This window comes from Sturnira hondurensis, unplaced genomic scaffold (genome assembly GCF_014824575.4).
Source record: "Sturnira hondurensis isolate 20B ecotype Veracruz unplaced genomic scaffold, ASM1482457v3 Scaffold0021354, whole genome shotgun sequence".
NCBI lineage: Eukaryota > Metazoa > Chordata > Mammalia > Chiroptera > Phyllostomidae > Sturnira > Sturnira hondurensis.
In genome coordinates this window covers 8,112,498-8,125,302 of record NW_028093985.1, presented here as the reverse complement: position 1 = coordinate 8,125,302, position 12,805 = coordinate 8,112,498, and the positions used below count along the sequence as shown (strand labels likewise).

At 36.8% G+C, this 12,805-nt stretch overlaps 1 protein-coding gene across 5 annotated transcripts in view; it reads left to right on the top strand.

Annotated features, from left to right (window-relative positions):
- SSBP2 (single stranded DNA binding protein 2) overlaps positions 1 to 12,805 on the top strand; it is a 249,637-nt gene that overhangs the window by 68,844 nt on the left and 167,988 nt on the right. For all 5 annotated transcript variants that reach the window (XM_037032099.1, XM_037032102.1, XM_037032101.1 and 2 more), the window contains exon 2: positions 4,737 to 4,809. In XM_037032099.1, coding sequence (XP_036887994.1) covers positions 4,737 to 4,809 — 73 coding nt within the window. The remainder of the gene's footprint in view (positions 1 to 4,736; positions 4,810 to 12,805) is intronic.

The following is a 12,805-nucleotide window of genomic DNA, read 5'->3' as shown; positions in this document are numbered from 1 at the left end:
GGTTGCTAAAGAGAGGACAGTGTTGTAACAAGAGCTGCCCTCTGGCTTCCGAAGGGGCCCAGGGCGTTTGCTTCTGCTCTCACTGGGCCTTCATCCATTACTTCTTATTGTTATTAATATTTATACTAATTAAGTAGTCACCATGTACTTTATCAAATGTAGTTAAATTTCTTAAAGGATCCTAAAAAGGAAAAGAAGATGTCAACACAAAAGTATATCCAGTTTAAATATTTATATATTCAATAGTTATCTTTACATTTTTACTGTTCAGCAGAAAGTTGATCCAAATAAAGCGCCGTATATTTGATCTCATGTTACTGGGTAAGGGTCGATGCTATGATTTATTTACCTCATGGACAGACAAGTGTCACTACCCTGGGATCATTTGAGTCCCAACAGTATCTTTTCTTGCAGGGCCTTTCCCTCAAAACCTTCTGGAGATTCTTATTTTTGGCTCTAATGCCTCTCTTGTCAGAAGCTAATGGGAAATACAGTGTCTGATTCTGAAACCAGAGCAACTGCCCCGCTGGCCCTGGGGCTCCTCCCAGGCAGGAGGGGCTAGAAAAGAAGGGCAGATGTGGGGCGGGGTTGTGGCATTGGCATCCAGTGGGTAACTTGGTAATATGTCACTGGATGTGGCAGAATTAGTTGAAATTACAACCACAGAGGTTGCTATTATTGTGCTAGTACTTGCAGCAATACTCAAGAAAGTATCATGCTTCCCACTTTACAAATGAGGAAACCGAGACTCAGTTTGTCTTTCATTCAAGGTGGGCCCAGGTACAGTACACTCATGAAGAAGGCAGATTTAACCTTGGACATGGCCAATTTAGGAGAGAAATATCTTGTTAGATACTTCAAATAGTAATTTCAAGAAGCAAGTTTGGAGCTGGGTAGAGATGATAGGGCTAAAGAAACAGGTTTGGAGAATCCTGTGCATACAGGTGATTTTTAAAATATAGGAGGTTTGCTGATGATGTATTATGGAGTCACTGTGGCAGTGGAGTATAATTGACTGCTCGCCCATGCAGGGCTCCCTGCCACTGCCTGGAAGCATTAGTTTTGCTTAAGGAAGGTTGCAGAAAGTGGATATGAGAGGTGGTGTTATGGGTAGATTTTGTCAGTCCTCTCCCACTCTGTTGGTAATGATGTGCTGCTATAGATTCTGATGGTAGGGGGACAGCCACACCCTTTAGAAGATGCTTCAGTCTCCAGTTACGTAGTTTGAAACCCTTCTTCCTAGTAATTCTATGTCCCTTACAGTACTTTTTTTTTTCAGAATCTTTGTCCTAGACCCATGGAGAAAGAGCAGGGATTGTTGCTTTTATTCCTACTAGTAAAGAGATATCCTTTTTATTACCTGATTAGTTGGGGAAAATATAGAAGAAATACATGAGCCCCTTTAATAGTACAAGGAAGAGATTACAAGGAAGTGACTTAACTGTAAGGAATGTTTGCTTCAAGGACACAGCAGCAGTTGCGCTCTGACTGTGGCTGTTCCTTCCCCACAGGCCCACCACAGGTGCCTCTGCTCCCTCTCTGCCCCCACTTCCAACCGACCCAAGCTTGGTGGGATGTCCTTATTGGTCAGCCTTCGAGTTAGGCCTGGAAATCTTGTCCAGCCTGCACCACTGATTTGGCTGCAGGCCCAAGATTTTACATGCCACAATGAATTACCTGAGGCTATATTTCTTCTGAGGTGGCAGTAGGCAGGCAATTATGAGGCTTCACAGTCTCTCTGGAGAACTTTGCAAATAATCTGCTTTTTCAAGATGAACTTTGTAGTCATGGTCAGTGAATCATGTGATATGGTTGGCAGTGGCTAATGGAGGGACGGGGTGTGTTGGAATATGTGTGTTCGAAAAATGTGTGATAAGAATCAGCAGTAGGATTTGTTTATTTGTTTGTTTGTTTGAAACTATAGGACTATTCCAATTCTGCTATCCCATGCAATATATATGATGGATGAGCTACGCCTCCACAAGGAGATACGGCTACCGAAAGGAGTATGTCATAATCCTCATGTATGTTAGGATAGAAAAAGAGTTGGGAAGCACAGATCTAGGAAGTGTCATTCAACTTGAGGTCCAGAGATGTTTCTAAATTATATACATGACTTCTAGTAAAGATGGCAGCATAGGCGGACATGGCTCATCACTTTGCACAACCATATCAAAATTACAACTAAAATATAGAACTACCATCACTCAGAACCATCAGAAATTGAGTTGAATGGAAGCTACAACTATAGAATTAAAGAAACCGCATCCATCCAGACTGTTGTGGGGCACACAGGCACGGAATGAGCTGGTCCCTCACCCACATGTCCTAGATAAAAATTCCAGAGGGATATCTGGGGAGCAAGGAATCCTAACCCCACACCAGACCCCCAGCCCAGCATCCCAGAGCCAGGCAGATAACTCCCCACAACTTCTGGCTGCAAAATGCAGCAGGGATTTAGTCAGTGGAAGAAACTGCTGGATCCCCAAATGATTCCTCTTAAAGAACTCACACACAGACTCACCTACCCAGACTCACTCCCTCTGAGGTCCAGCACCGGGGTAGCAGCTTGAGAGGCACCAGTGCCACACAGGGAGGAACTGATGTGTCTGGCATCAAGACAAGCAGCGGCCATTGTACTTTTTCTAAACCCTATTTGAAAACCTATATGAAACCTATTTGAAAAAATAATGAAACAAAACATCCTTAATTTTGTGAAGGAGATAGACGTGCAAGCACAGAGAGTCCCAGACAAGATGGATGCAAAGAGGCCCATTTCCAGACACATCATAATTAAGATGCCAAAGGTTAAAGATAAAGAGAGAATCTTAAAAGCAGCAAGAAAACACAGTTGATTACCTATAAGGGAGTTCCCATAAGACTGTCAGCTGATTTCTCAAATGAAGCATTATGGGCCTAGAATTGGCAAGAAATAGTCAAAGTCACGAATAGCAGAGACCTACAGCCAAGATTGCTCTACCCAGCAAAGATATTTAAAACCAAAGGGTAGATACAGTGCTTCCCAGACAAGAAAAATCTAAAGGAGTTCATCATCACCAAATCATTATTATATGAAATGTTAAATGGACTTATTTAAAAAGAAGAAGATCAAAACTATGAACAACAAAATGGCAAAAATACATATCTATCAACAACTGAATCTAAAAAAAACTACGCAAATGAGAAGGACAGAGACAGAATCATGGATACAGAGAGTGTTTTGATGGTTGCCAGATGGGAGGAGAGTGTGGGAAAATGAGTGAGGAGGTGAGGGGATTGAGAAGTAGTACAAACAGGTAGTTACAGAATAGTCATGAGGATGTAAAATACAGTTTAGGAAATGAAGTAGCCAAAGAACTTACACTCATGACCCATGGACATGAACAATGGTGTGGGGATTGCCTGAGGGAGTTGGGGGTGCTGGGTTGAGGGAGGCAAAGGGTGAAAAATCAGGACAACTGTAATAGCATAATTAATAAAATATAATTAAAAACAAATTACATACACATACTCATTACTGCATGCTTTTCATCTATGAGCAACTTTTTTATGCTGTTTAATTTTCAGAATAATTCTCATTTTAAGTGATCGGCAATTTTGAGATGGGGAAAGAATCAATGGACAGAGAACTAGATTTGTATAGGCATCTTTTTTTTTTTTACAACAAATGCACGATGTGTTTTCATGGAAATGAAGGAAATGCTCATTTTTGCACATGCCATTAATCTTTAACAATCAAAAATTTGCTTGGCAAGAGAAGTGGTGCATCTATTTAAAATTGTGGTTATTGTTACATTGTTTTGTTGACTGTAAACCTGGCTCAAAGTTGGTAAATATAGTGTAGCAGAAATTGAACTGTTGTGAGCTACCTGGGCATTTGTCCAAGATATCATTAAAAATACTGCCTCAGACTAATTTGAGTTTATGAATAATATTTTGTTAACAGCTCAACTGAAATTAAGCCACATGGTGTAGCTTAAAAATTCTGAATCCACAAGATAATGAGCGTAGTATAAGTATATCCTTCATACTTAATATTGGATATCTAAGTGATAAATTTATATACAATTTTGTGTCAACTTTTAAACTGTAAGCACCCAAATGCTTAGTATAACCTGATATCTTTAAAGTTTACTTAATAATGTGGTTTGTTCTTATTTGAATGCTTTATAAAGTAAAATTTACTGGTTTATACATCAAACCTGAAGAATAAGGAGAGATTGCAGAACAGGTATTAAAATGGACATTCAACACCGTTTTTGGCATATGGACGTGCAAATAGCTAGAGTTTACACTAACATTCACCCAAAAATGGAAGGACATAAAGTTCTTAGAAAGGTCCAGTGACTTATTTCATTTATTTTACTAATGAAAGATTATGATTATAACTTAAAATAGCTTATTAGGATTATTAATGTTTGGTTATAAATTATTAATTGTATTAGGTATAATAAAGGGAATGAGGTTATGGTGAGATGATCCATCACAAAATCCACCTTTAGATGTTTCTTGCCAATAAAAGATATACTTGTCTTTTTCTTTGTGTGCTGTTTTAACTGGTTTAAGTTCCTTCTGGACATATGATATATAAACTCCCATTGAAAGGATATGGGAAGAGTTGACTTGTGTCACTACTGAGTGTGTAAAATATTTCTGTGGTAAAATATTTCTGTGCATGATTTAAAGAATTAATTTTAAATATTTTTATTTTCAATAAATATTTTATTCATTTTCAGGTTAGCACTCTACGTATATGAATATCTGCTCCATGTAGGAGCTCAGAAATCGGCCCAAACATTTTTATCAGAGGTATGTTTTATATATTTTCCTCATTGTATTTTCACATCTTATATAAGTAAATGAAAAATATACTGTAACAATTATTTGAAAGAAATGAATCATCATTATTATATAGTGAGTGCTCAGTTATCAATATGAACGTTATAGTCTGTAGATTATTTATAAACAGTTTTAATATCCCAAAGTGTCATTTTCATACAATCTAGACATTTTCTCCCTTAGGAATGGAAACTGATACTAGCCTTGGCAAAAATAATCAAGAAAGCAAATTTGTTTCTTAAAAAAAAAGACAAGCACCATTATTTCTCTAGTGCCAGCAATACCTTGTTTTGGCATTATTCACAATTTTTGGAAACTACATTTTTGTTTGTTTGAATTTTGTAGGAATAATAGCTAACTGATGGCTAGATTGAAAACTTTGATGATCTTTTAAGTTCTTGTTTCTCTATTTTTCTCCTTTACATTTTTGTAAAGGACACCTTGAATTTGAACTTTCTTGCAATTACATAATGATTGAGGAGATTGAGGAGATTGAGGAGGATTTTATTTAGTTTTATAATGTGCAGACACATAATGTGCCAAGATGCTTTGTATATATTAGCATCTCTGATTCTTACAAGATTTACAAGGCAGAGGGTATTATTTCAGTTTTACCGATGGGGACAATAGGGACCAGAGAGTTTCTATAACTGGCTCGTGGTCACATAGCTTATAGCCGGAATTCAAACCCAGGTGTGTGTTCATTTTAAAGCTCTTGGTTTCTAGCGGTATATGCCTTTTTGAGCACTTGAAATATGACTACTGCAATTAAGAAATGCTATCAGTGTGAAACGCACACTGGATTTTGAAGACTTAGTATGAACAAAATAATATAAAATATTAATAATTTAAAAATTTTAGTCATACATCAGAGTGGTAATGTTTTAGATATATTGGGTAAAATAAAAAATGTACTATTAAAATTTATTTTACCCTTTTTTGCTTTTTAAATGTGGAATTGGAGAGTCTTGCTCACAGAATAAAAGAAGTTAATTGTTTTACCATAGAGAGAATATGTTCAGTAAAATAAAAATTTGATTTCAGAGTTAATTCAAATCAAAAGTGAAATTTAATGTATATTTATCTTATTAAGTTATTAATTAGAATATTTTGGTCTGTGACTTTTCTAAGTCACATTTACTGTAATGTGGCAGAATAAATGAGTGAGATCTCAAAAGGATGTCCCTAACATTTGTACTGTTGAACACGACTGACCTATATAGTATAGTTAAAAGAAATTAAGCTGGCTACAAGGATTTTAAATTTTTATTTTAATGCAATTGAGTAGTTGATGAAACAACAAAGGAATTTTCTCTTTTTAGAACTTTTATTTGTGTATTTTTAGACAAAGGGGAAGGGAGAGAGAAAGAAAAACAGCCATCTGTTGCCTCTTAGATGTCCCCAACTGGGGACCTGGCCCACAAGTCAGGCAGGTGCCCTGACTGGGAGACAGGCTGGCAACCTGTCTTTCACAGGCTGGTGCTCAGTCCACTGAGCCACACGGGCCAGGGTGGGGTTTTCTGATCTCTCTCCCTAGACTAAGGACAATTTTGAATTGGCTCAATTTGTTGAATCCTCAGGGAGACTGAAGATTATATTTTCTTACCAACATTGTAAGATAATCAGATACAGTAATTAATAAACTTCATCCCAAAAGAAAATTGTTGGCTAACTTATATAAGGACGTTCATATTTTTGGACTAAAGTGGGTTAAATGGATGTAGCAGATAACTAGATGTACTACTGGTATGGCCTTGGCTCGATGGAAAATGAATATGCAAAATTTCAAAGACTATTTGTTAGAAATGAAATTGATTTCAGAAGAGACTTACACATTTTTGACAAGTATCTACCATGATTTTATTTTCTGTGTTTCTGCATTTGGAGTACAACACTGAGTATTTCTCTGAATTATCTGCTCGTTTCAGTTTCACAAAAGGAAATCAGTTAAGCTGAAAACAACTATTGCCACAAAGAAGAAACAGTATTTTTGGACTTTAGAGATGAGTGTATGTGATTCTCAGAACTATCCTTCACTTTCTAATTTGGCAAATTCTGAGTGGCACTGTGAATACCTTCTCATTACTTAAGTAACCAGTGTAGGGTTGGCTAAATATTATAAAGAATGGCTTGGTGTCCTTAACAAATAAAATTAAGAATTAGAGTATTGCAGAGGTTTAGATTTTTTCCCTTCTTGAAATTTTTACATTGTTTGTACTCTATTACCAGCCCTTGTTTGCCGTAAATTGGTCAATAAGTTAGCCAGAAATAGAAGCTCAAAGACGTTTGCCAAATTGTTTCCTCAGATTTAATTAGGAATGCTAAATTACTGAACACCATAGACTCAAAATCTGTTCCCTCTGTTTATCTTTCACCTCTATGAAGAGAGAAAATCGTAATTTTCTAACAAGTTTCTTGAACTTGTATTGGGAGGCAATATAATGTAGTGGTAAAGAGCATATTCTTTACCAGAAGGACCAAACTTCTGGGTTTGAACTATACCCTAGATATTATTTACTTATTCAGGGTTCTTAATTATGAAAAGAAGATAGTCATAATAACAGTTTAAAGTTGTGCTGAGGTTAAAAGAATTAGTACAGATAAAGTGCTTAGAAGGGCCTGGCATGTAGTAAGTTTTCAAAGTGTTCATTTTAAAATCCTTGGCCAGTCCTCTTCTATCTTGTGTAGTTTCCTTCTTTTGAGTACAGATATAAATGTGTATCCTGTGTGTATGTGTGTGCTCCAAGTGTCTGCCATTTGAATGGCCTACATTCCTCCTACCTTCCAGGGTCACCTTTTCTAACAATATGGCCCCAACTCTAATCCTTATATATTATGGGTTGTCTCAAGTCTTCTCTAGTGTTCCTGGGCCTTCCTAAGGGGAGGGGACTGAGGGTTCTCTTGCTGTAATTTCTTGCTCCTACTAAGTATTACCAGTGCTTCCCCACTGCTTCTCCTTCTTATGGCTGATGACTTTTCTTTGCATGAAGTTTTCTATTTCCCTTATAGCCTCAAAGCTCCACTAACTTATTGCTTTTGTATAAAAGATTGTTACTGGAGGTTGGGAGAAAACTGAAGAATATTAAGCATTTATACACTACAGACAGCAACATTAACTATCCTTAAGTTCTTTGGTCTCCTTGCTGCAGGGACGTTCTCAGTAACTGTTCGTCTTGTTGGCTCCTCACAGCCTCCCCTCTTTACTCCTTTCCTGAATCCTCCCAGAGAGCCCCTCCCCCGACCCAGCCTCTCCTTCCTGAGAGGCGACCAGCAATCTCCTGGATTCTTATTTTATTATGTACAATGGAATATTAAGTATTTGTTCTTTACTTTCAAACCACTTCTAGGGGCTTTTGCCTTTCTAGGCCAAAAAAAAAAAAAAGACAAAAACAGAAAGGTTTTATCAAGATTTCTGATAAAAGATATTCCTCTTGAAGAGGACTTCCACCTTCTTTCTAAAGCAAAACAGCACTATTAAATAACAGAACTTTATGTCATTATGAAAACGATCTCTAATCTCTGCTGTCTAGTGAGTTTTCTAATAGGCACATGTGCCTAGTTAGTCTTTGAAAAGTGGCTACTGCAACTGAGGAATAGTCAATGAACTTAATTTAAAATGTAAAGAGCCACATCATAGTCAGTGATACTATGTTGAACACAGTTTTGCACTGTGCTTCAAAGTGCAGATGGATTTTCTTCCTGTTTTACATCTATTTGTTTTAGTTTTTTGAATTAAAATGTAAACAACTTAAAATTTTATTTTTTACATTTAGTTTAGTATGTAGATGCACCCATACTTCTATACATGGAAGCTTTTAGAAAATTAGTGGTGACACTAAGTAGGTTATATCTAAATTGGAAGTCTCGGGAATTTTGCTTCAGGAATTTCTTAACACTGGAACTAGCTTTATTTTTTATGGTATTAACTTTTTTAATTCTCAAAAAATATGGAAGGATTTAGGAATAGTCTGAGAATGTGGAGCCCACGAGTTTCATACCTGCCGCTATGTGATGGAGAGGCTGTTGGAGGGGGTCTCGGTCATCTGAAGAGCCCCACACGGACAAGGCTAGCACCTCCAACGAGCTGCGGCTGACCTCCAGAATCGCCCCACCCTGCTGCTGTGGCTGCTCCTGCTGCAATTGCTTCATTCTGGGAGCCAAAGGCAGGAAGCAGCTCTTCTTCCTCCTACGTTTTGATCTCCTGCTGGTGTCTCCTGATGGCAGAACCTAACAGGAAACCAGCTGGCAAGAAGCCCAGGAAATGTAATTTGCAGAATCCCAGCACCAAGTGTAGAATGGAGTGTAGAAGGGCAGGTGTGAGGCTGAGAGGTAATAGGTAAATGAGCAGTGTACCTTGCCAGAAGCCAATAATGATGAAAAGTTAAGCAGGTGTGTTTGGTATATGTTCATGTGTGCGTGTATGTATGTTTATCATTACAGATGTTTAGTATACACACTCTTCTCTGCTTTTTTTGATTCACTTGTTTGATTTCAGTCATTTTGAACTGGTTTTTAAAACTTCAGAGTTGCCTTTTTATGCTTATAGGGTATCATTCTATGAAATGTGCCATGGTGTATTTCACCAGGCCCTCATTTATGGACATTCAGGTTATTTCCAGTCTTTTGCATTTACAACCAATATTTCAGTATTAATTGTTGCTGAGTGTGTGTATGACACATGTGACCATAGTTATAGAATAAATTCCTAGAAGAAGAATTGCTATATTAGACAGAATGTGTATTTGTAATTTGTAATTATCATATACAAAGCATATGACATGTCTTAACTCTGCCCTTATGATTCAATATTTGGTTCTGAATTTATATAGAAATGCTGAAAAGAATAGATCATATGATAGAAACACAGTATAATCACAGATGAGAACCTCAAATGCAGAATACAGCAGTGGAAATGGGCCTGGAGATTTACCTGAAAGTTACAGAATACAACTTTTTACTGGACAAATGGTGGAAAGAAAAGAAGTGGATGATTAAATAGCAAAGAGCCCTAGGACACTTTAAGGCTGAGATTTGAGAGAAATTGATAGACGCCACTCAAACATTTAAACAAGCCTGAAGCCTATGAAAATCAGTACGGCATAAAATGCCTCTTCATAAAGAGCAGAATCGTTTCTAAAATGCCTGTTACCATTTGGAGGTATTTCCTGGCCATTCCTCAACCCCATCCATCATCAATGCATTTAGCTAAAAAAGTTAAACTACAGAGGTTAATATGATTTTAAAATGAAAGTCCTTTATTTCACAATCACTGTTGATGAATGCTTTTCAGGTTGTTTCTAATTTTCATTGTTTCTAGCAATACTCAATGAATGTGCCTTGGTTTTCTATAGATCACAGTTTTGTTTTCCTGACTATAATTTTATGCATTTTCTGAACAAGTAGTAGCAATTAGTTTGGAGATTAAAAAAAATCCACTATGGAAACGTACCCCTATGTAGAATCATCCCTTCTTTAGAAATACCTAAAACATTAATTATTTATTCATTAACTATCAAAAGATAGCTTTTGTGTTAAATTCAATATGATGAACCAAAGTTATAGTTGCTTCTGCTACAGCTTTACAATTCCAAGTGAGAAAGATGAACTTTACTCAGTATATAGAAAAGAATATTATAAGGATGAAAAGATGATGCACATGAAGCATTTTGAGTTTCTCAGAGGAATAATATGTTGTAATTTTGCTTAAAATACAAATGCATTCCCTTCGGACATTCTCTGATAAAAGACAATATGAATATAAACCATAGAAGTATTTCCCTAGCGTACTTTATTTTCTGAAACAGCCGATGATTGACTGTGGACATTGTAAGGTGCAGGAAGCGGACATAGTGTAGTGGGGTTTAGACTGTGAGTCTAATCCCACCTCAAGCACAGTCTGACACTGAGACCTGGTCATGCCACTTTAACTCGTGCCGAAGTCACCTCCTCAGTTCTCCTCATAACTGAGAATAGTATGTGTGCTTTAACAGCCCTAGCATGTGAAGTCAAGGTAAACTGAGGTGAAATGTAGAGACTACTATGAGAAACTTGTTGTTTGTTATGTTGGTTAGGATGATTCCAGGGATTAGGAATATTAGTGTGTCTGGGCACACCTGTGAGGTCCATTATTATGCCTTTACAAGAAGTTACCACATAGTGAAAAATGTTAAGAGAAAAAATTGAGAGAAAGATAAGACACAGGTCTTTGATTATAACTTTAGTGGAACATCAGAGTTACAGTCATCATAAGAGTCAGTAAGTACTAGTTCTTATTTTTTCATGAACCAAGAAGATATAAGATCTATTGAACAGTGGATATTACCAGATAAAAGGTAGCATAAATATAAAAGTTATTACTACTTAGGAGAATGAAAGGATATGGCTTAGATTTATATAACATGTTCTGATTCATTATTCATATTCAATCTTTATAAATTCAAGTTTATGGATTCCTAGAGTTTCTCCTTTTAGCTCCTTTTTAAAATGGCTAATCTTTAGAAATTTCTCTGGTTTTTGAGAGGAAATTACTTGTCTTCTTCAAGGTTCCCATTGGTTTACACGTTATGTTCTTAAGAACTCAAAAATGCTCTTAAAATTTTCCGTTTCTTCCTTAGAGAGGCTTTTTTTTAAACATTTAGGGCCACCTTCTGAGTTCCTATCTCAAAATATTTTTAAAAACCCTTTTGGGGTAAAAAGTCCTAACGTCTGCTACAGTAGGTAATAGAAAAGCTTCCTTGAATTTATAATTATAGTTGTTTACTTCCTAGTAGTGTTAGGGGAATATAGGCATATTTTATTAATTGGGGTATTGTTAAACAATTTTTAGCTATTTAAACTAAAAATCTAAGGCATATAAAGTCTGTCAAGAAAGTATCCATCCCTATAATACAAAAAGTAGAGACATTTATTTTTTGTCTATTTGAAGAAAATAGATGCAAGAAACACTGTAGGAAAATGACATCATAGGAAAATGACATCTCAGTTCTCTTTGAAGTGGGCACCTTGGGACCTCACACAGTTCTCCCAGTCGCCATCAGCTGCCTTGTTGTCTTTTCCTAAAACTCACTGACAATCTGAAATCTCTTCCCTTTCAAAGATGACTTTAGTTTTAGGAAAAGCCAGAAGTTGCAGAGTGCCAAATCTGGACTTTAACGGGGCTGAATCACCTGGGTAATTTGATATTTCACCCAAAACCTCTTCACAAGATATGATGCATCAGTGGGAGCATTGACATTCACCAGTTGCCCATAGCTGCAGCCTTCTGAATCATCCGAAAAGTTTCTTTGCAGAGGAATGCTCAAGCAAAATTTGATGCCGATTTCTTGCTCTACTCGCTCACTCGCTTTGACTGCAGTGGCTACACAGTACACATGCTCACTCAGTGATGTCTTTCCCCCCACTGACTGGTACAGTGAAGTCGTCATTGTTTACACATGCACATTCCAGTCCGCTCTTCTTGGCTGCCAGGTTACATTGATGTCACACAAACCGTTCTTGTTATATTAACAATGGTTGGACTTTTGCCGGACAGACCTCATACACATGAAGATTATGTTTGAGGCCGGGTCAATTTCATTAAAATTATAAATCACTTCTTACTGTTTTTCTGGTCTTTATCCTCCCTTCACTGTTTTGTGTTCTTCCATAGCATTTGTCACCTTCTAATATAAATACCTTCTCTTTGTGGGGGGCTTTCTTTGTTTATGGTCTATCTTCCCTGCTAAAGTGTTAATCTCTGTTTATTGCTTTCCAGTGCTTAGAAAAGCCACTATATAACTACCCTCTCAGTGCTTTCTCAATTTCTCAATTAGTTTTTAAGTATTTTAATTTTGGAGGATATTGACCTAGTTTAAAATTTTTATTAGAGTGGACTACAACTCATCTGAATATAAACCATTGGGAAGTTACTGTCATCTTTTTTAAACTAATTTTATGGAAGACACATGCCTTCTTATTCCCACATCCC